Below are 24,551 nucleotides of genomic sequence, written 5' to 3' on the forward strand. Positions count from 1 at the left end.
ATTTAGGTGGTCCCCTGTCACTAGGAAATCAGATTAGCCTGACTAAAAAAAGAAGAAGGACAAAGAAGAGCCGAAGAAGCGAGAACTGTGGACCACCTGTGGACTTTGGCACCACATCCTGCCTGCCTTCGCCTGTCCTGGTAATCGCAGAGAACCTGACTCGCCCTGCAGCTGTGCATCCTCCAAAAGCCTCTGAGGGCTGGCAGCACTTCGCCAAGTAGTCAGCATCTCCCTTGAAGTGGAGCAGCCACTACCCTGCAACCTGCAGGCACCGACCACAACGTCCAGGATAGATTTACCGTTCTGCTGTGAACACTGGGTCCACTGATGCAGCAGCAACCCAGGAGGAGGTCACCGTGCTTGAGATGGTCTGAATCATCTTCCCGTGTGAAGACGCCAGGAGCCGCCCTGAACCAATACCTGAAGTGGGGGGACAACCAGGCAGGCTGATATCGGTTTATGGCCCTAATGTGGATGATCCACACTTTTTCAGTAAGATTTTGCTGCTAGCTGAGACACTGGACCTGGCGCAATTCTGTGGCAGGGGGGCACTTCAATGTTATATTAGATTCCTGCTGGCCCCACCCGCAGGCGGCAAAGCTGCAAGTTCTCATGGAAGACCACGAGCAGGTGAACGTCTGGCACCTCCGACAACTACACAGCAGGAAGGGCACATGTGTGTCCCCACTGGGCCTCACTTGGTCCAGGATTGATTACTGGCTAACGTCACGGGATGTGGACACATAGGTGCATACCACCACCCACCTTGCTCGCACCCTCTCCGATCACGCGCCGGCGCTGCTTGACTTCTCGCTGCCAGGCACCCAAGGCAGGGCCTTCAGCTGGAGACTCCCCTCCGGAGGACTTAGAGACCAGGTCTTCCAGGAAGCGATCCGATCTGCCATAGTGGAGTATTTCGAGATAAATGTTGGGACGGTAGACTCCGCCTCCACACTGTGGGAGTCATTTAAAACTGTTATCAGAGGCAAGTGCGCTCGCTTAGAGGGGATCTTAAATACCTTGAGGGGGAGATACAGGTGCTCGAATCAGAGTACTCCCGAGAATGATCAGGCTGACCCGACGCCACTACATATGGCTCTTCATAGACCACAGACCCGACCGAGCGCTGAAGTAAACAAGGTTGACTGCACAGTATGGGTGTGGCAGGAACTTAGACGAAGGGCGCACCTGGAGACACTATTTGCCCCCTCGATACCACTCTCCAGGCACCCAGCGTTGCCTTTCACTGCAGAAGGGGGTATGCCAAAGATTGATGAAGCTTTGGCTCCACTTGATGGGACGGGCGTTTCCAGACGGCACCTTTATCTCCATAGATAGTGCGCTTTGAGACGAGAACACGTGGATTCAGGATGGATTGACATATTACCAGCTTAGAGCTGCGTTGCATACACTCTTTGACTCCTTTCCAATAACACCACCAACATTCCCGGTACTGGAAGAGTTCCTGGTGAACCCGTCATCACCCAAACTCATCACTCGAATATACTCTGGTATGCAGCGCACGTCACCGGTGTGTCCCCCCCAGCACAACGCGAATGGGAGAATATCCTGGGAGCCCCCTTTGAGGAGGGCTCATGGTCACATTGCTGTGCGCAGGCAAGGGAGATGTCACCAAACTATAGATTAAGGCTAATTCACTCTAAGGTAATTCACAGATTGTATAGGAGACCTGTGTGATTGCATAGAGCTGGCCTGAAGAAAAATGCGCACTGCGTGCAATGCTGGAGAATCCTTTCTGCACTTGGCCTGGGCCTGCCTGGACGGTGCGAGATACTGGGAGCGCATTTAGGATGTGATGGAGGCGATGATAGAATGAAGGTTTAAACGCTCCCCTTTGAATGCTTTACTTGGATATGTGCGCAGGGTGCCTGCGGAGAATAGGAAGCTGGCGGCTATGCTTTGACTGGTGGCAAAGCAGCGGGTTGCAATTTGCTGGGGCTGAAGGCAAAGCCCACAAGTGAATGAGTGGCTTAAGGATGTGGCATTCTGTCACAATCGGCTGTCTGTATTTTTGGAATTTATGCCCGCGCAGGGGCACCCTCAGAATATATGGGAACCGCTGCAGAGTTACCTTAGATCCCACCCCCTTGACCAAGCCAAGGCCCCTGCTGCGGATGAGTATGCACTATTTTGAGACTGTGTGAACCATCTGCGATGGCACTGGACATGCTGGCGCAACACGTAAAAATCTTTTCTAGGTGGCCAAAGAGAAGAACAATAGTTACTTACCTGTAATCTGTGGTTCTCCAGTATTGGTGTCTTTCATAGATTCACATGCCTGAATCATTCCCCGTCGTCGGAGTGGGAGTCCCACGGTACATAAAAAAGCAATAATATGCCATAAATATGTAGTAAATACCAATAGAAATAAACCAGGAAGTAAAGTAGCCCATGCTACAGTAGGAAAAAAACTTCCACATCTATGACTATCCTAGTCATTTTGTATAGTCCAAACCACAGCCAATCAGGCGCCAGCACCCACCGGAATGTTCTCCCCAGAGGCTCAGGCTCTCAGATTTCGTCGCAGGAGTGTAGGTAAAACCCTTATAGCCTAAAAGCCTCTGAGGGGAGGTGGGCGGGTTGCATGTGAATCTATGAAAGACACCAATACTGGAGAACCGCAGATTACAGGTAAGTAACTATTGTTCTTCTCCAGTATTAGGGGTGTCTTTCATAGATTCACATGTCTGAATCAGAGTAGCTAGCAGTACATATCCTTGCTGTGCAGACGCTAATGAAGCCAAGCTTGTCAGCAAGTAACGCATATAACAATGCAAAGTGAAAATACACATATCGTATTAAGCATAACATAATGCAATCATGGAAATATGTGTGAACAGAACATAAGAAGCGTCTGACAGCAGAAACAAGGAGGTGGGAAACAGAGGCTCACCTTAGTGAAACAGAATCCGCAGAACAGCTCGACCCACAGAAGTATCAGCCTCGCTGATTGATTCTAGACAATAATGTCTGGTAAAGGTATGGCGACTAGCCCAAGTAGCCGCCTTGCAGATCTGCTGAAGAGCGACTCCAGCAAATAAGGCCGTAGATGAAGAGACCGCTCTTGTAGAGTGCGCTCTGGGCGCTGACAGTAAAGGTCTCCCAGCCTGTGCATGGCAAAAGGCAATGGCAGCAGAGATCCATCTTGAAAAAGTCTGTTTTGAAACTGCCTGCCCCTTACGAATCACACCGTAGGTAATGAACAACTGGTCAGAAGTGCGTAGAGTAGATGTTCTTTGTAGGTAGAATTTAAGACATCTTTTAATGTCAAGCGAGTGTAACGCTCTTTCCGCAGGTGTTTGCGGGTCTGGAAAGAACGACTTAAGAACAATAGGTTCGTTGAGATGGAAATCCGAAGGTACTTTCGGAATGTATTTTGGATTGGTGCGAAGTATCACAGAGTCACTAGTGAATTGCAGGAAAGGATGGTGCACAGTGAAAGCTTGGATATCACTAACCCTCCTGGAGGATGTTAAAGCCAAGAGCAGTGATACTTTCCACGAAAGGTACTTAAAGTCGGCCTTGTGGATGGGCTTGAATGGGTGACGCATGAGTTGAGCTAGGACCACATTTAGATGCCATGAAGGAGGCGGACGGCGTACAGGAGGGAACATTCTAAAGAGGCCTCTGAAGAATTGTTGGATAATCCTTGCTGAGTACAGAGAATTGGTCCCATCCTGTCGATATCTGGATTTTGCAGCCAGAAACACCTTTAAGGTAGCATGAGACAGAACTGTTCGTGCTAACTGCAGGAAAAAAGGAAGAATTTCCTCAGGTTTTGCTCAAAAAGGGTGAACCCCTGCTGAACGGCACCTGATGCAGAAGCGCTTCCATTTCAGACTATACGTCTTGATGGTAGCAGGCGCTCTAGCCTTGGCCAACACCTCTTTACAGTCCTCCGGGATGTTTAGGTGTGCGAACTCACGGTGTTCAGGAGCCAGGCCGCTAATTTCAGCGATGCTGGGTCCAGATGGAAGACTTGTCCTTCCTGAATGCTGAGCAAGTTCGGGATTGGATGTAACTGAATTGGCTTGCACTCTGACAGTAGGAGGAGCTCTGTAAACCAATATTGGCGCGGCCATCTGGGCGCAATCAGGATGAGTCGGCAAGGTTCCTTCTTCATCTTCCGCAGAACCTTGGGGACTAGTGGAATCGGTGGGAAAGCGTACGCAAACGTCAGAGACCAATTGATGGAGAACGCATTCCCCAGAGAGTTCTTGTGGGGATGCCAGCTTGCGAAGCTTTGGCATTTGCTGTTGGTCCTTGTCGCAAATAGATCTAGGTCTGGCCAACCCCACTGATGAAAAATGTGTTCCACTGTCTCCGGGTGAAGCTCCCATTCGTGGGTGGTGACCGTTGTTCTGCTGAGCGCGTCCGCGAGGACGTTTTCTGTCCCCGGAACATGCACTGCTTGCAGATTTACATTGTGGTGAAGAGCCCATGTCCATAAATCCTGCGCCTCTTGAGACAGGAGAAGAGATCGTGTTCCCCCCTGCTTGTTGACGTAGTGCATGCTTGTTGTGTTGTCTGTTCGTATCAACACATTGGCATCCTGAATGGTGGCACAAAACGCCTTGAGTGCAAGAAAAATGGCTCTCAGTTCTAAACGGTTGATGTGCCACCGTTTTTGCTGCGCAGTCCATTTGCCGCTGATCGTGAGGCCTTGTAGATGAGCCCCCCAGCCCTCGAGGGACGCATCTGTAGTGATGGTTAGACTCGGTGCTTCTTGAAGGAACGCGCACCCCTGCCTCAGATGACTCATCTGTGTCCACCAGAGAAGAGACTTCTTCATGAGTGGCGTGATTTGAATGAGGTCCTCGAAAGTGCCCGAAACCTGTTGCCACTGTAAGGTCAGTTCCTCCTGAAGCGGCCTCATTCGGAGCCGGCAATTTGGAAGTAATGGAATACAAGTCGATGCCATCCCTAGAAAAGACTTGTACAGTCGGACTGAAGCTGACTTTCTTTGCATCAGATCTTGTGCTAGCCGACTTATTTTTATCTGTCTCTCTTTTGAGACGAAAGCTCTGAGTTTTTGAGTGTCTAGAGTCGCTCCTAAGAATGCCCTTCTTTGAGACAATTGCATTTGGGATTTGCTGAAGTTGATTGTCAGGCCTAGAGACTGAAATAGGTGCAGACACTGTTGTAGGTGTTGATAAACGGTTTCGTGAGAACTGGCCTTTATAAGGCAGTCGTCTAGGTATGGGAAAATTTGTATTCCCTCCAGCCGGAGGTGCGCAGCCACTGGAGCTAAAACTTTTGTAAATACTCTTGGAGCTGACCGTAAACCAAAGGGAAGGACCTTGAATTGGTAGTCCCTGCCAGCCACCCTGAAGCGAAGGAATTTCCTGTGGCGAGGTAGAATGGGGATGTGGAAATATGCATCCTGGAGATCTAAGGTGACCATGCAATCTCCTGCTGCTAGAAGATGTAATATTTCCTGAAGCGACAACATCCGGAATGTCAATTTCTTTAGATATTTGTTCAGAGCGCGAAGATCGAGGATCGGGCGCCATTCCCAGTTATTCTTCTTTATCAGGAAGAACTTGGAGTAAAACCCCATTCCTCTCATCTTCTGTGGAACGCTCTCGATCGCTCCTTTTTGTATCATCACCTTGATTTGGGCAAACAGCTCCTTCAGCTGAGCTGGAGGCGGTCCTTTTGGCGGAAAATTTGGAGGGAATTTTTCGAATTCTAGGGCATGGCCCCTGGCCACAATATCCAGGACCCATTTGTCTGTTGTTATTGACTGCCAGTTGGAGTAAAATTTCGATATTCTTCCGCCAAGTTTTTTGTGAGGGTGGAAAATTGGTGGTGGCAGGTGAAAAGTCTCATTGGCGCTTGTCTTTGCCGCGGTAGTTTGTCTTACCCCTGTTCTGGGTGTAGGTTGATCTTTTCTGCCCATAAGACTCGTAGCGCTGTGTCTGATAGCGCTGGTTACTTTGTCTGTATGTGGATTGTTGTTGGTATCCACCTCTATTGGAGGACGTCCCTCGTCCTCTTGCTCCTCGAAAGGGCGGCTTGCGGAATTGCAGGATGCCCAAGGATTTTGCTGTTTCAGTATCCTTTTTAATTGTTTGTAATGCTTCCTCTACTTTGGGACCAAATAAATATTTGCCATCGAATGGCATGTCTAAAACTCTGTTTTGGACTTCTTGCCTGAAAGAAGTTGAATGTAACCACCCCTGTCTGCGCAGGACAGCAGCTCCTGCTAACTGTCGAAATCCTGTAGATGCGGCATCTATAGCTGAATCGATAATCTCTTCAGAGAATCTTTGGCCTTCTTGAAGAATTTGAAGTGCTTCAGTCTTGGATTGCTCAGGGAGGAGATCGATAAATGATGCGATGTCAGACCACAGAATGGCCAACGCATTGGCAGCACGAACAGTTGTTGCAGCCATGGTGTAAACACGCTTTCCGATTGAGTCTAGGCGTCTGCCATCCCTGTCCGGCGGCGCCGTAACTGCAGAGGATGGATTTCTGGCCCTCTTCTGGGCAGCCTGGACAATTACTGAGTCAAGTTTTGGATGTCCGATCAGACATGCAGGCGATTTTTACTTTACAGGAGCTTTATACTTTTTATCTATGCGTGGCAAGACCGGAGGAATGGAGGCCGGCGTTGACATTACCTTAATCCCTTCTTGCCAGATGAAATCAATGATGGGTATTGTTTTTATCTGTCGTCTGGGCTGATCCTTGAAATCGTACAAGAAACAGTCTTGCTCCGTCTGTTTCATCTGTATATGAAAGCGTTTGGTTGCACGCTCCATTAGTGAGTGAAAACTAGCCACATCCACCGGAGGGGAGGCCGACGTAGTCTGAGGAGATGTTGATGGAGATTGTACTTGATAGTCATCCCACTCCGACATATCATCCACTTCTCCTTCTTCCCTTTGGTCTTCATCCTCCGAAGACTGCGGAGCTCCTTCTTGAGTAGGTTGTGATTGTGAAGACGGACGCACCGGTGGAAGCACGGGTGGAGGTGCTTCAGAAGTTGGAGTTGTCGGCCCAGAACCTGCTGACTCTGATGGTGGGAACCTCCTATAGTAATCGTCCAACATATGTTCTAAGTTGGATAGCAAAGCCATAGGCACTTGAGCAACAGGGTTATCCTCCACTGGTGTCGATATATGAACAGGAGATTGAGAAGCATCATATTCTTCTTCTTGAAGTTTGATATGAAACTCCGATGGGCTAGTTGCTTGTCCAAATGTATTCTGGGCCATCTCATCCTCACTTTCAGTGTCCAAAAGTTAGTCTGGCACTTCAGGAGACACCTTGTGAGGTGAAATACGAAGGGGTGAAAGCTGCATTGCTGTTTCACGCATTTGCCCCGATGCCTGTTGTGGTGTTAGCAACACTGTCGACGGAGACCAAACCTGTAGTGCCGTGCATGATGATAATTGCGGCGTCGACGGAGGATTCCCTTCCGATTGTTTTGTCAACGACGAGGCCTCCTTCGTCGACGGGACACTCTTCGTCGACGGGACACTCTTCGTCGACGGAACACTCTTCGTCGACGGAACACTCTTCGTCGACGGAACACTCTTCGTCGACGGGTCACTCTTCGTCGACGGGTCACTCTTCGTCGACAGGTTACTCGTCGTCGACGGGACACTCTTCTTCGACGGGACACTCTTCGTCGACGAAACACTCTTCGTCGACGGAACACTCTTCGTCGACGGGTCACTCTTCGTCGACGGGTTACTCTTCGTCGACGGGTTACTCGTCGTCGACGGTGTTACCTTCGTCGACGGATCAATCTTCGTCGACGGTGTTACCTTCGTAGACGGTGTGGAGCCCTTCGACGAGCTTGTCGACGATTTCTTTTTCGTCGGCAGTAGAGCCTTCAGAGGAGTCAACGACGAGGCGTCAACGACGGACGTCGACGGTACAAGCCTCACAGAGACAAATACCATAGTTGGAGACGACGTCGACGATGACATAATCATACGAGGTTTAGGTGAGGAAAAAGTTACCGTCGATGTCACTGTAGTCGTCGCTCTCGTCGACGAGGAGGTTGAACTGGGCATCGCCGCTTGAGGAGATGAGGTCTGTGGTAAATTCCTCTCAGATGACTGAGGAATCTTGATGGTGATTCCCTTTTTAGGGTCAGAACTACCCTCCATACCTTTGCTTGTGGGGACAGCCTTGGATGTTGAAGGCTTATCCAGTCCCTTAGTAGGTGGTTGTTTTTTAGTCACCTTTGCCTTAGGAGATGACATTCCTTCAGGCGCAGGCCTCTTCCTAGAGGCTGCAGTTGAACCAGAGGCAATGCTGCCCACCTCAGATGCAGGATTAGAAGAATCCTTTAGTGTTTTCAACGACAGAAGTAAACGACCCTGTCCCTGAGAGTCTTTTGAGGCATGGTTCTGCAGATCTTACAGTCAGAGGCCTGATGATCTGGGTATAGGCAATAGAAACACTTTTTTTGTGGATCTTTCTCAAAAAGCCGTAGCTTACCACAAAAATCACAGGCTCTGAAGAGAGACTTCTTAGAAGACATCCTTGAAAAAAGTTCAAATTGAAGTTAAAGTTGAGAAAACTGAGCAGAACTCAGGGAGACTCCCTTTCACACGACGTGCGGTAGAAAATCTGAGAGCCTGAGCCTCTGGGGAGAACATTCTGGTGGGTGCTGGCGCCTGATTGGCTGTAGTTTGGACTATACAAAATGACTAGGATAGTCATAGATGTGGAAGTTTTTTTCCTACTGTAGCATGGGCTACTTTACTTCCTGGTTTATTTCTATTGGTATTTACTACATATTTAAGGCATATTATTGCTTTTTTATGTACCGTGGGACTCCCACTTCGACGACGGGGAATGATTCAGGCATGTGAATCTATGAAAGACACCCCTAATACTGGAGAACCCCCACATCCCTCCCTCTCTTTCTTTTCCCTTGCTGTTTTGCACCCTGAGGCTCGTTCGGGCGGCCATATGGATCATCGATATTGGGACATTGAATGTCCAACCATACTCTTGACAATATTATAATGCACGCTAAAGGTGAATATAGCCTGATCATTTTACCCTAACTATTTCTGATGGTTCTGAATGCTAGCAATGTTTTTTTATGTTGTTTGCTTTTAACGAAAATCTAATGAACAAAAATAAAAAAATAAAAAACAATATCTGGGGTACCCAACCCTTGCAGCAACCAGGGCTTGTTTAGTGTCCAGTCCAGACACCAACTTCGCCAAGACCGACCTACAGACTTGGGACTCCCACACCAGAGAGGTACTACTTCTCGAGTTTGTTTAGTATTAAATCTTTTTTATTGAAAGCCAATACACCGACCAATGCTTTGGGAGACAAAGTTGAACAGTGACAAACCGGTATCTGCGTCATCGCCAATGTGAGCGTCACATGGTGCAATTTAAACACGGCATGCCGCCTACAACCCATTCGGGCCGGCCGCGTATGAAAGCTTGAAGAACAGTCGGTTGCAACAACAATGCATGTATTATACGAAACCCCCCCCCTACCCTCTCCCCCCCCTTCCACCCTTCCCCCCCCCCTTGTCCGCTGAGGTAAAAGAAAGGAAACGCTAAAGAAACCAGTGATAGTGGCCAGAGCAGCACGGAGGGAACCTTAGATCCGGGGGGCCTTTCTGCAGGGCTTTGTCTTGGTCTCTGGGATGGGTGTGTCGGCAAGATGTAGCAATCGCAGGTATCGGGGACAGCTCAGTTCCCTGAATTCCCCAGTAAGCAGCGTCAGAAATGGCCGCCAGAGGTCCGCAAATTCGTCTCCCCTGCCCGCCGTGGTCAGTGAAAGCTTCTCCATACCCAGAATGGTCCAGAGTCTGTGCAGCCAACCCAACTGCGCTGGCGGTTGAGGATCTCTCCAGCGAGCTACAATGTTTTGCACAGCTGCTCTCAACGCAAGCGCTATCAGCCTCCCTCTCATAGACTTCAGGGGATACATCAATGCGTTGGGCAGTCCCAGTAACACATAGGCAGGGAATCGGGGGAGTTGGGTATCTAAATGAAGGTCTATCAGGTCTTGAATAGAGGTCCAGTAGTTCTGCAGCCGCTCACAACTCCACAGCAGGTGTTCCAGTGTGCCCAACCCTCCGCATCCTCTCCAACAGCGGTCACTGACTTGGGGATCCCAGCGGTGTATGCGTTCTGGGGTGTGATACCAGTAGATGGCCACTTTTGTAAGTGTCTCAGTGAGGGCCGAGTGGTAGGCCGAATGGCGGGCCCTGTGATAGATCCCCTCCCACTCCTTGCGCGTGAGCTGCCTTCCCAGGTCCCTGTCCCATCTAGCCTGCCCCGCATTATAAGTGTATATGTAAGTGAGGAGCAGGTGTTGGTATATGTCTGAGAGAAGTTTCTTCTCCGACGTGCGTGTCAGTAGCCATCTTTCATAGGGTGTAAGAAAACGCTGCGCTCCCGGTTTGATCAATGGCTGTAGGACCCAGTGCCGGACCTGCATATAGGGCATGCGATCGGCTTCCGGTATGCCATAGGCCTCCTTCACCTTCTGGAAAGGGAGGATGCCCCGAAGGTCAAACATGTGGCCTATTTCCCGGCAGGGTGTAGCTCTCCAGGCCGCGAATGCCTGTGTATCCAGGCCCGGGGTAAACTCCGGGTTGTCGAATATCGGCGTCAGCGGGGAAGGGAAGGAGGTGAGGCTTCTCCTGACCGCCACTCTATCCCACACCTCCATGACTGTACCGGTGATATACGAGGCATATAGGTTGGGAGGCCTATGGCGCCGCGGTAGGAAGGGCACACCCTGGAGTGTGCGGCCTGCTACTGCCTGGTCCTGAAAGAGCCAGTGTTTGCTGGACTCCAGCTGGTACCACTCCACCAGCGTGCGCCGTTGTGCTGCTTGAAAGTACAGGGTGAGGTCGGGCAGTCCCACTCCCCCATGAGCCGGGGCAAGCGCGGCGATTTGGTGCTTAAAGCGAGGGCGGCGACCGTTCCACATGTAGCGGGATAGATCAGCCTGCGTTTTCTGGAGCCACCCTGCCGGGGGGGCACAGTGGGAGAGTTTGGAAGACGTATAGGACCTGTGGGAGCAGCGTCATCTTAATAGCAGCAATACGGCCCAACTTGGGCAAAGTGAGGTGTTTCCACTTCCTGAGGGTCTCAGTAAGGCGTGAGCTAAGTTTGGCAAAGTTGACCTCTGCCGTGGTCCGGATCGTGGGCGCCAGCAGGACCCCCAGGTAGGGTACAGTAGACGTAGACCACCGCAGGTCAAATTCCGCTTTAGCGTCAGCCAAAACCTCTGGAGGTAGAGACACATTCAGCGCTTCCGATTTATCCACATTAATTTTAAAGCCCGAGGCCAGGGCAAATGTATGCAGCTCTATGAAGAGCGCCCTCAGAGATTGCATTGGGTCCATAAGCGAGAGCAGAATGTCATCGGCGTATAGACTGATTTTGTGTATATCGCCACCAAAGGGGATGCCTCGGATAAGCCGGTGTTGTCTGATCCGTTGGGCTGTAGAGCGCGAATAAGAGGGGGGAGAGCGGGCAGCCCTGTCTGGTCCCCCTACCAATCAGGAATCGTGGTGAAGTGTGGCCATTCACCCGGACCGTAGCGTTAGGTTGCCTGTAGCAATTGAATATGCGGTTACGGAGAGTGGTCCCGAGGCCGAACCGCTGTAATGCTAGGTCTAGATAGGGCCAGTGCACCCGATCAAACGCTTTCTCAGCGTCGACGGTGAGGAGCATACAGCCCGGCCGTGCCCGCGAGCCGGCCTCGATCAAGTGGAGGACTCGCTTGGTGTTATCGCTCGTCTGTCTTTGAGGAATGAAACCGGCTTGGTCCGGATCTACCAACTGCTGCATACAGGGGGCCAGTCGGCTAGCTATGATACCTGTATACAGTTTGATGTCAATATTTAAAAGTGATATCGGCCTATAGGAACCGCACATAGTCGGATCTCTACCGGGTTTGGGTATCATTGAGATTGCAGCTTCCAGTAGGTCTGGGGGGATAGCTCCGGGCTGATCAAACGTGTTAAACAGATCCCGCAATAAGGGGGCCACTTGTGAACAGAATTTCTTGTAGAAAGCCGCGGGGTATCGGTCCAGGCCAGGAGATTTCCCTAGCTTGAGGCGAGAGATCGCCGAGAGGACTTCCTCTAGACCAATGGGTCTATCTAGGAACTTCGCTTGTGCCTCATTCAGGGATGGGAGGGTCGCCCCATCTAGATAATCGCTGCCTGCTTGTAGGTCTAGAGTGTCTGCGTCGTACAGGTCGGCATAGAAGCTACCGAACTCTGCCGCTATGACCGCGTCTTCAGTGACCGGGTCCCCAGTGCTGGACTGAATAGCCCGAACGTGTTGCCTCTGGCGCTGCTCTCTCAGCTTGCTCGCCAGCAATTTCCCACATCGGTCCCCCCCGGTGTAGTAGGCATGTTTCAAACGCAAGGCTGTGAATTCTGCCACATCCTTATCTAAGGCCGCCAACAGCTTCCTCTCAGTGCACAGTTGGCGCCAGGCCCTGGCCGCCCCCGTGTGTTGATGCATCTGCTCCAGCTCTGCCACCCTTTACGTGAGTTCGGCTCTCTTTTGTGCGCGCTCCCGATTGTTGGCCGCGGTCACTGAGATAAATTCGCCCCGCAGGACGGCCTTAAGTGCGGCCTATTGGGTGGCTTTGGAGGTGTCATCATTGGCATTGTGTGCAAGAAAGTGGCTGATGGCTATTGATATTTTCTCGACCGTAGCAGGGCTTTGCAGTAAGCCGATACGTAAGCGCCAGTGCCGCTGCGGGCTGGGGGTGTCTGGTACCTGGAAGGACGCCACCACTGGGGAGTGATCTGACAGCGAGGCCGGGAGGATGTCAACGTCTCTCGCGCGCGCCGCTAGCAGGGTAGAGCATAAGAAATAGTCTAGCCGCGCATACGATTTATGAGCTGCTGAATAGTGCATGTAGGCTGTAGATCGGGGATGTGAGAGTCGCCATAGGTCAACCAGGCCCAGGTCTGCGAGATGTGTGTGTCCCTCTGGGGAAAACGCCCGACCTGACCGAAGCGCTGATTAGAGCGATCTGCTGTGTTATGAAATACCAAGTTTAGATCCCCCCAATTAGCAAGTGTGGATGTGTATTGGCCGTGGCCGCTTCCAATGCTGTGTGTAGGTATCGCTCCTGACCATCATTAGGTGCGTATGCTGAGCCAATCAACAACGTCTGTCCCGCCACCAGGAAGCGATGAACCAACAGCCTACCCTTAATCTCTGCTTCTTTTTGCACCACCCGTCCCTTAAAGGTTCTTGCTACAAGGATCGTCACTCCCGCCACTTTCTTGGATGCCGAGGAGAAGAACTGCTCTGGAAAGAAGCGGAACTTAAGCCGATGCTGATCTTTGGGCAGCAGGTGTGTTTCCTGCAGGAGGCAGACGTCAGCCTGCGAGTTCCTCAGGAAGGAGAGAATCGCCTTGCGCTTATTTGGGTTATTGAGCCCTCGTACATTCAGTGAGAGAACCGTCAAGGGTTGAGTCATCCTGGGCCAGTATCAAGGGTAAGTGTGCTGTGCGTGGGCAATGTCAGTGCCATAGTAAGGAAGTGAAAAAGGGAAAAACAATTCCTCTCAGCACTAGTGGACAAGGAGGACCCTCCCCCCACCCGACCCCGACCCCCCACCCCAAAAAAGAGCCCCTCCCGGCAACCCCAACTGTGCCATCCAACCCCTCCCCTAAACCCACCCTCTCTCCCCTCCCCCACAATCCCAACCAAAGAAACCCAAGAGAAAGTCATAGTCCCAGGTCTGTCAAAGGTAGCGTAGACCTGTAGAGTGACCAAAGCCAAATTAGACCAAAACCTGTGGAGTCAAAAGTAGACTGGGGTTGTGGCATTGGCGACCGTCGTGGCCCCCACCCCACCCTCCTCTTTGTCGCGGATATCCATGCATGCCCCCTCTGTGGCTGTTCTAAGAGGGCCCGATGTGTCCTTTGCCACCTCCTGGACCGCTGCGGCGTGTTCCTTGGCAATCGTTGTCTGGTCCGGGCGGGCACTCGACTTGGGCCGTCGCCGTCTTCGGACCTTCTGCCAGCCATCACGTCGGGTCCGCGATTGATTCTCCTGTGACGACTCCGTGTTGGTATCGTCGCTGTGTTCCTGATCCGGTAACTCGAGCCCCAGCAGCTCGCAGGTGTCTTGGAGGGAGCGCATTTGGTGAAGAGCCCCGTCCCACCGAAAGATGAGTATAAACAGGTGGCCCCAAGAGTAGGGTACCCCTTTGTCTCTCAGGAAAGTGGTGACAATCTTGAATTCCCTCCTCTTTTGGAGCGTTATCACAGAGAGGTCCTGGAAGAGTTTCACTGATGCGTCTCTAAACCGGAGAGGTTGGGACTGGCGTGCTTCTCTGAGAATCCTCTCCTTGAGTGCAAAGTCCGGGAGGAAAGCCAGTATGTCAGGAGGAGGGGCCGGAGCTCGACGTGTCAGGCCCACTCGATGCGCCCGGTCTATGCGAATGGGGAAGTCTGCAGGTTCCTTGAGAACATTTCGGAACAGATCTTGGAGGTACATGGTGACGCTGTTCCCTTCCGCTTTTGATGGAACTCCCCGGACCCGTATGTTGTTCCGCCGAGAGCGGTTTTCTAAGTCCTCATTATGAGCTTGGAGGTCCATTTGCTGATCTCGGAGTCGCAGGACCTCTTGTTGGATATGCACCAGCTCTTCACATCGGACATGATTGGAGTCCTCCATTGTTGCTACCCTCTCCCCAAGTCCATCCAAGTCCCTGCGCAACTCCCTCTGTTCGCTCACCAGCTCCTGTTTCAGGTTCTGGAAGTCTTCCCGCAATGTGCCACACAAGGATTCAAGGAAGGACCTCGTGACAGGGGCTTCTTCTCGGGTTTCACCTTTGTTAGTGGCAAGCGAGGACAACGGCGACGCTGCTTGGGATTTGTCTGCTTCACCAGGAGATCAGTGATGGAGCGGCCTCCTCGACGGTTAGCATTCGCCATCGCGGTGTCTCCTGCTGTGTTCTACTTCCGCAGCCTCGGCTGTGAGCCGGTGCCCAAACCGGCCACCCGACCGCGAGAAAGGGCCTATCGGGGTCGGGCCACTCTTGTTGCTGTTGCGGGGGTGGGTGTCGTCGGTCCCGAGGTCCGTCTATCTGAACCGTGCCCGTGCCCTCTCGTCCGGTCTGTGATTCGCAGCGGGTTCATCCACCTCGTCCAGGCCCGTTACTTCGGCCCCCGCCCTCCGGGAGCCACTGGCGTCTCACTGCTATGGCCCCGCTGTAAGCCCTCGGCCTCTCAGCTTCTCTACTGGCTTGGGCCTCCTCCCCCAGCCCCGGTAAGTCCTACCAGGCGCCGGACGGAGCCCGCTCAGTATGGGGCTTTCCACCAAGGCCCAGTCGGGGGTCTGAGACTGGCTTATGGCGGGTCGGCGCTGTCGGCACCTCATGGGTTCGGATGTGTTGCAGGTCAGTGTCTCCTGGGTTCGGCACCCCTTCCCCGACTATGCAGGGAGCCCAGTTGCTCCGTCACACCTCTCCCCCGCACTCTTAGGTGTGTCTCTGGTGTCGGAGGGCCGCTACTGCGAAGGACTCGATAGCCGCTGTAGGGTCGCTGGGGCCAGGCCTCGACCAGGCCGATCGCCTCCCAGCCCGCTCATGCACTGCCTACTAGAAGGCCCGCAACCCTTGGGAAGGTCCCAACCTCGGGGCTTGTGCCGGTGTCTCTGGGGGGCCGGATCCCTCCCTAGTTCAGTTTGTGGCAGCTCGCTAGTCGGTCTGTCGGACCCTCGATCCAAGCGCTCCTGGCTCGCCCCAACATTCACCGCCTGTGGTGTCCGGGCCACCCGGGGGTCTTCTCTCCTCGCCAGCTACCGCCGGGTCCAGGCGGCCGTCGTCTGCAGGCCTACCACTCCTGTGGTCCGCTGGTACTCCGTTGGGCAGGCCCAGACCGGGCCCTCAATTTTCGCGCTCCCGGCACTATAACAGCTAGCCGCCGGGAGCCCAGCACGCTAAGGACAGCTCATCTGGTCGCCAGCCGTCTCCGGAGGATGAGCGAGGGTGAACGGTGTCCACTGGTCGGGTCCCCCACCGCTCAGCGCCTTGCCCGCTAGCCCGCTTAGGCCCAAGCCGGGGCCTCAATTTTGGCGCTGTTCCGCATAGGCCCCGACCGGGCCCTCGATTTCTGCACTCCCGGCGCATGACAGCCAGCCGCCGGGAGCTCAGCACGCCAAAGACAGTCCTCCTCTGATCCGCCGGTTCCGGAGGTTGCGGGAAGGCTCGCGGTGTCCTCCGGGCCTGACTCCGACCGCCCAGCACCTCGTCAGCCAGTCCGTCCAGGCCCAGACCAGGGCCTCGATTTGGGTGCTGCCCGCACCTCTCGCGTCTCCGGGTCGGGCCAGCCGTCAGTTTCCAGGGCCGCGGGCGGCGCTGCCGGCTTCACAGCGGCGTCAGGGGCACTCGTGGGGTCAGTGGGCAGCAGGGTCCCTCGGAGGCCGATGAGTCGGGGGCAGTATGCTATGGTTATACGTGCTATAGAGGGATCAGGGCAGGGAGCCACGCGGAATTGCGACTGTTCAGGTTGCCATCTTGGCCACGCCCCCCTCGAGTTTGTTTAACCAGGAAGCAGCGCTCACCTAGGACGTCTGGTATATCCTCTGCCCTAAGGCCATGTACAAGTAGGAATGCTTGTAACTGTAACAAGCATTAGCAAAACCCAAAAGGTCTGGCTTATAATTGAAAGTGCCTCTTCAGTCATTCAAGGTTTTAGGCATGCTCTGAATACATCATCACACATGCACTCTGTCACTCATCCTTACACTCATGAATCCATTCATTCACTCACTAACTCATTCTTGCAAAAACCCACTTGGAAAAGTTATATTTAAGGTAAACTTGGGTGCACTGATGAAAATATATAATAACATCTCAAGTGAACAGTGATACGCCAGAAAACAACTCATGTCAGTTCTGCCTAGGCCCATCTGTTCTTCAGAGTCTTTAAGAGAATTCAAAGGTCTCTAATGTCAAATGCCTCAAATAATTCCATGAAAATGAAAAGGCAGTTCTGACCTTCATCGAAGGTGCAGAAGCATCATCGACATCTATTAACGTTGTAGATTATCAACTAACCCACCAAAAGAATTTTAAGGTTAACCAGAGAGAGCTGAGAACAAAGGTTGAGAAAACTTACAGTTTTCCTTTTGCCAAGAAGCAAAAAAATAACATGGAACATGACTAAATGTGTTTTCTATCATTTCTAAGAGACGTAGCTCATAAACCCACCCAATGTCAATATACATTTATACACCTAACACATTGAGCTCAACTGTGAGATGATACCAGAAATGAAATATATTTCTGTGGCTGTTCGTAGCTCATTTACTGTCTAGGAATACCATAGAGATGGTTTAAGTTCAAAAAGTGGTCATATTTAGAATGTACTGCCATCTGACACTAACTCTCTATTTGGAGAGCATTTCAATATCTAAGTGATCCAAAAGACGATAGTATGGCTCCTGCAGAGAATTTCAAAGGTAAGCTGCCTGTAGTAAAATAGGCCATTTCACAAGCCTAGTTTGACTCATGAAACAAAGTAAAAAAAGAAATGGCGCTATTAGTGCCAATGGAAGAAAGATCATGTTGAATATGAATACAGGGCACCTAGAGTACAGTTGCCTAGAGAATGGAGAGAGAGCTTTGTACATCATCATTCCTTGGACCGCATACGATTCCAAAATGATCACGCCCCTCTACTTATGCTTGCAAAAAAAAAGTATTGGTTTGTTCTCTTGCCAGCACAGTTTATTGAATGTAGCAGACCATAACTCAGACATGATTATACAAAAGCAGGGCTCATTCTATTTTTTTGCAACAAGAAGAAGTATGGGAGGAACCTTAAATGGAACAATTTATCAGCCCCCTGGTTCACAGCTGAGTTAAGGGCTCTAAAACAAACCTGCCTTAGACAGGAGAAAAAATGGAGGTGAAACTATAATAATAATAACAATAATAATACTGAGTTTTATATAGCGCAAACAGCTACCTCACAAGGAGGTGTCCCGGCGCTTAGTGAGCAGTAAAATAAGCTGAGTGATTAAAAAAACAGCAGTGGAAGAGATTAAAGATTAAAAAGCCACATCTTTAGCTGTTTCCTAAAGCAGGGCTCGGAGTTAGAATTGCGAATGACAAGTGGAAGGGCATTCCACAATTTAGCAGTTCTAGCCGAAAAAGCTCTGCCCCCAAGGCGAGGCTTCACGAACCGGGGGACAAAGAGCAAGTTCAGCGTATTCGAGCGCAGGGACCGCGCATGCACATATCGGGGAAATCTTAATTTAAGATAATTATGGCACTTTCCCTGAAGCGCCCGATAGCCAGGGTCAAAGCCTTGAATTCAATCCTGCTTGCCACTGGAAGCCAGTGAAGATTGCGAAGGTGTGGAGAGACATGATGCCTGAACGGAATACGTTTGATCAGCCTCGCAGCCGCATTCTGCACCATCTGTAACCGCTGGATTGCATACTTCGGCAGACCAAGGTAGAGGCTGTTAGCGTAGTCCAGCCTGGATTTTACAGTGGCATGGACTACTGCTTTACGCAATCTTCTAGAAATAGATCCAGGAACTTTCGGAGATTTCTAAGTTTATTTAGGCACCGCGCCGTTGCCTGTTTTATATGAGCAGAGAAAGAAAGGCCGTCATCCCATTTCACTCCCAAATATTTCGGCACTAGTGCTGGGGAGAGGCGGGCCCCATTTCACTAGGCCACCAGAGATCAGGCGAGGGTCCTGGGCCTTTTCCAAAGAAGATCACCTCCGTTTTCCCTGCGATTAGTTTTAGTTTATTCGTGCTCATCCAAACAGCAATATCATGAAGACAGCCCTTAAAATTGCCAAAGGCTTCCACTGACTGCTCTTTGTATGAGAAGACCAGCTGTGTGTCATCGGCATACGAAATCACTTAGACACCCCAGTTGGCTATTAAGGAAAAAAGAGGGGCCAGATAAATATTAAAAAGTAAGGGGCTTAGGGCTGAGCCCTGGGGAACACCACACCAAAGAGGTTTGTGTTTAGATGAATAAGGGTGTAGAGCGACTTTCTGAGAGCGGGCGCTCAAATAGGACTGCGCCCAAGCCATCACATTCCCACCCAGGCCAATGCAGCAGCCTGTCAGGGTCGACCGTGTCAAATGCTGCAGATAGATCCAGGAGCAACAGCACTGCTCATGCCCCTGAATCTAGTGCCCATCTAACTTACTCTGCAACCTCTATGAGAGCGGTCTCAGTGCTGAAACCAGGCCGAAAGCCTGACTGTGTTTCCTGCAAGAGGGCATTACTCTCAATGAAGTGGTTCAATTGGTGTTGAACCAGTTTCTCCAACATTTTGCCTGGCGCAGGTAGAAGCGAAATTGGCCTGAGATTGCTAAAATCTTCTATGGCTCCGTGGTTTTTTTTCTTCATTTTTTGGGTTTTTTTTTTTTAGTATACATATGCATTTTGCAAAGCACAAAAAAAAACAAAATACGATGAAAATGGAAACATAAAGAAAGAAGATCTTATTGAGTCATTACCCCATCATTACCCCATCAACCCATTTTTTAATTGGAGTCCAGATTTTTATGCCTAGTTGCTTCCTTTTCCTTCCCTTAGTTGCATATATTGCCAGTTCGAGTTTATATCTGGATAATAATCGGCCCCTCCATGTAGAAAACGACGGTGGTTCCGGGCTGATCCAGTCCTGTGTGATGCATGCGCGCAATTCAGATATCATAATAAATAATAAGTTGAATTGTTCTAAGTCAATTGAATCTTTAGAAACACAAAATAATATTAGTTCAGGTGATATAATAATAGTTTTACATATAATATTTTCAATGAATTTTTGAATATCAGAAATTAAACTTGCAAGCTTTACACAGGAGTAAAACCTATGTATTGTGTCAGCTCCTCTCATATTACACCGATTACAATTTATTCCAACAGTAGACCCCCATTTCAAGACTTTGGCGGGTGTATAATAAAGATCACACAAAATCATATAGTGTTGAGTACGAGTTCGCCCTGAAAATAAGATAGAAGTAGCCATATTAATTGATTCTTTTAAGAATAAATCCTTTATTCCTAATTTCTCTTCCCATTTATCGCACAAATTATTAAAGTCGTCAGGGAGGTAGGTCATTAACACATTATAATAATAACCTATTTTCCTTTTGTTGGTTAAACTATCTATAAGCAAAATTGGCATTAAATCTTGTCTCTCTATATTAGAAAATGAATGTAGGAAGCTATGGATCTGTAAATATTTGAAATAATCATGAGAAGGGATTTTAAAATTATTTTGAAGGGCGCCAAAAGAAAGTAATGAATCAAAGTTAGTTGTGTATAAATCGGAAAGATAGCAGATCCCTTTAGTATTCCATTTTTTCATCACCTGATCTCTAAATATAGGAGGAAAACAATGGATTGAATTTAATGGGGTATATCTTGTAACTTTTCTGATACCAACCAATTTTTTAATAATTCGCCATACTTTATATGCGATTAGTTTTAGTTTATTCGTGTTCATCCAAACAGCAATATCATGAAGACAGCCCTTAAAATTTGCCAAAGGCTTCCACTGACTGCTCTTTGTATGAGAAGACCAGCTGTGTGTCATCGGCATACGAAATCACTTAGACACCCCAGTTGGCTATTAAGGAAAAAAGAGGGGCCAGATAAATATTAAAAAGTAAGGGGCTTAGGGCTGAGCCCTGGGGAACACCACACCAAAGAGGTTTGTGTTTAGATGAATAAGGGTGTAGAGCGACTTTCTGAGAGCGGGCGCTCAAATAGGACTGCGCCCAAGCCAGCACATTCCCACCCAGGCCAATGCAGCAGCCTGTCGGGGTCGACCGTGTCAAATGCTGCAGATAGAGCCAGGAGCAACAGCACAGCTCATGCCCCTGAATCTAGTGCCCATCTAACTTACTCTGCAACCTCTATGAGAGCGGTCTCAGTACTGAAACCAGGCCGAAAGCCTGACTGTGTTTCGTGCAAGATGGCATTACTCTCAATGAAGTGGTTCAATTGGCGTTGAACCAGTTTCTCCAACATTTTGCCTGGCGCAGGTAGAAGCGAAATTGGCCTGAGATTGCTAAAATCTTCTATGGCTCCGTGGTTTTTTTTTTTCAAAGGAAGCAGTGATGCATGCTTCCAGCAATCAGGAAAAACTCCGGTAACAAGGGATGTGTTCCAAATATGGGTGAGTGTATCTGACAGAGAAAGAGATAGCCTTTTCCATAGTTTGGGTGGGCATGGGTCTTCAGGGGCTCCAGATTTAAATTTTTCAATCTCAGCCAATACCTCATGCTGCGAGATAGGAGAGAAGCAAGCAAAAGACGGGACCAGCCTAGTGGCCAAAGAGAAGTCAGGCGTCTCTGTCGCTTGTATTTAGCCTTCTCCATAACAAGATGGAGAAGGCTAAATACAAGCTCTGTCTAGCCACTCACAAAGCCCTTATCATTAGAGAAAAGACCTCTTACTTCACCAAAAAGATAGATGAAGCAAAAAACTTGTCAAAAGAACTTTATCATACAGTGACCAAGTTGACTACTGATTCATCTAACAAGACAACACCTAGCAGTCAATACTTTTGTGGTATTTTTGCCGATTCTTTCCTGCACAAAGCAGTCTATGATTTATTCTCCTCCTCGAGCAGACAATATCTGTCTTCCCACTACTGTAAGTGGAAACAAGCCTAATTTCAGTGATTTCACACATCCCACTTTAAAATAGGGCACTAACTTATTGAAATCCACCTCTTCTGGTTCCCTTCACGACCCCTTTCCACCCAATATAGCAAACTTGTGGCAGGGACTATTGCCCCTCAGCTCACAGCTATCTTCGAACTCATGATCTCGACCAATAGGTTTCTTTCCATCTAGAAGAAAGGTTACATACTAATTATTAAAACAAAGCAATGCTTGAGCCCAAAGACCCCAGCAATTATCGCCCCATTTCCTGACTCCCCTTGCCATCAAAGATTATAGAACAAATCATGAATGAAACACATCCAATTTAATGATCATCTAGACACTACTCAGTTTGGCCTCTGCAGTGGACGTAGCACCGAAACAGCTCTGATCAAGGCTACCAAGAAGATCAAGCAGGCGTTCGATAAGGACAGAGGGGCAGCCCTCATACTGCGTGATCCCTCTGCAGCTTTTGACACTGTAGATCATGGACTGCTGCTGGAGCGTCTGATAAACATCAGTGTCACTGGTCGGGCCTGGGATCTGTTAAAGTCATTTCTGTCAGACAGAGAATCAACTATTAGGCTGGATGAAATTGCCTCATCATTTCACTTTCCTATGTCGGGTCCCTGAGGGGTCTTTGCTTGGATCAACTTTATTTAATATATACATCACACCCTTAGCGGGTGCAATCTAACATTCTGGCTTTTCTTTGAACTACTACGCAGATGAGGCCCAAATTGTGATTTCAGTGAAAAAAGATTGACATAGGTATATGTTTCAGATTATGCGATTGCATGCAGGCAGTCAGCACCTGGATGCACTTCAAAGAACAAACTTCCTTTTGGACTCCATCATGCTAGCCAGCAGAGCTGGGCCCTATCCCAACTCCTGTAACCAAGCCTCAGAATTTGGGAATTTTGATTGATAATAAATTGCGTTATTTCAATCAGGTCAGTTCCCTGTCCTCCTCCACTTTTTTCACAGTGAAAATGCTAAAAAAAGATTCTTCCATTTATTCCAGTCCATATTCAGAAAACCCTCACAGCATCTTGATAATGCCCAAATTGGACTCTTGACATGGCTTATTACTCACTGCACACAAATACATCCTTAACAGATTGCAAATACTGCAAAATACTGCTGCAAGACTTCTCGACAGACATCACTCAGTAGCCACTGTCATCAAAAACCTCCAATGGCTCCCTATGAGAGAGCGGATCATGTTCAAGGCACTTTGCACTGCCTACAAAGCACTCCATGGCTCAGGCCCGACTTTTTTCAACAAACTTTCAATTGGTACACTCCAAGTCAAACTCTCCTCTCCACGATGGCCAAATACATTGTTGTCCCCTAATTGAACACGCTCTACCTGTGGAGGCAAGAGCTTCTTTTTTGGAATGACCGCAACCTGGAATACCCTACCACTTTTACATTAAGAGCACACCTAATCCCTTCAGGAAGCTCTAAAAACGTGGTTTTTCAGGACATGCTATCTGTTTGCTGCCCCTCTCACACATTTCCTCTCCAGTATCAAAGCTAGCACCAAGCCACCCTCGAGTAATCAAGCACTTTAAAAAATATATTAACATGACATAACAGAAGGTACTTGGGGCCCGATGTAGGTAATCCTAGATTACCGATTCTTAAATACCGAATCATACAGATTCGGTATTTAAGAACTGGCAATCCGGATTTAGGTAATTTTACCGAATTCATTACAGAATCGGTAAAGGATGGTGGAGGCCCATAGGAATGAATGGCAATTACCGAATCGGTAAATACCGATTCGGTAATTGGGGGAAACATTGAAGGGTGGCAGGGTGTCACTTTGACACCCTGTTGCACCCCTCAATTGTGCATGGGTGCACATGTTGCAGACATACATGCCCTTAGGGGATGTATGTCTGCAACATGGCACCGTTTTAAAAGCAAAAAAAATGCTTTTGAAAGGATTTTCATTATTTACCACCAACTTCTAGTTGGTGGTAAATAACGTCTTCTTAAACCCCTGTAGCACTGATTTAAGTGCTACCTACATGTCAAAATACAGAATCGGTAATTTTACCGATTCAGTATTTTACAGAATCGGTAAAATTACCGATTCTGTATTTTAACATGCCCCTACATCTCCATCTTCAAATACCGGTCTTTGGCTACCTACATCGGGCCCTTTATCTTTTTCCATTTTCAACCAAAATTTACATAGTTTCTAAATAAGCAGGATTTGAATGGTGCACCAAGTGTAATGATTTCAGGAATGTGGAAAGTGGAAGAGAAAATTAAAATTAGTTTTATAGTTAAGAAGGAAGCAAACTATATATTTCTCTGTAATAGCTATATAATTTTTCTGCTTCCAGTTGTTCCCATAATGTCAATAGAAAATGCCACAAAAGACTAGAGGGGCAGCCATAATTAACTATTTCCATGTTGCTCGCTTATAACAGTAACCTATTTTGTTTACCTGATTATCCGACCAATTCGTTTCACAAACTGCCTGTAGCGTGCTCTGTTAAAAGTTTCCAGCCCAACAGCAAGCAGCTCCAGTAAGGAATTAACAAATGCAAAAATCTTCATCATCTCCTGTGCTGTAGTTTTTTCAGGCGTATAGCTGCCTTAAAATGCAAACAAATGAAAAACGTTAATTAATGTATGGAAAATGTAAAGACTGTGCCAACATTGAAATTTACACCACCAGTCAGTAAAAGTGAGCAAGTAATAGCACACTTTTCATGGAACATTTAGTTTCAGTAAAAGCCTCTAAACATGAGGCACTGTACAAGGTGCCTTGGAGCCAGCGGAGACAATCTGGCAGAAACCAGAAGGCAGTGGAACAGTGTGTGGGCATATCTGTTAATAAAACAGTACTAAGCAGAACACGCTTCAA

The 24,551-nt window shown here is 49.1% G+C and overlaps 1 protein-coding gene across 1 annotated transcript in view; it reads right to left on the reverse strand.

Moving 5' to 3' along the window:
• The window catches only part of EPG5 (ectopic P-granules 5 autophagy tethering factor), a 682,187-nt gene that overhangs the window by 553,607 nt on the left and 104,029 nt on the right, over positions 1-24,551 (reverse strand). The window contains exon 9 of the mRNA XM_086960335.1: positions 24,129-24,279. Within this exon, the coding sequence (XP_086816461.1) occupies positions 24,129-24,279 (151 nt within the window). The remainder of the gene's footprint in view (positions 1-24,128; positions 24,280-24,551) is intronic.

The sequence above is a fragment of the Lissotriton vulgaris genome, chromosome 3_1 (assembly GCF_964263255.1).
Source record: "Lissotriton vulgaris chromosome 3_1, aLisVul1.2, whole genome shotgun sequence".
Lineage (NCBI taxonomy): Eukaryota > Metazoa > Chordata > Amphibia > Caudata > Salamandridae > Lissotriton > Lissotriton vulgaris.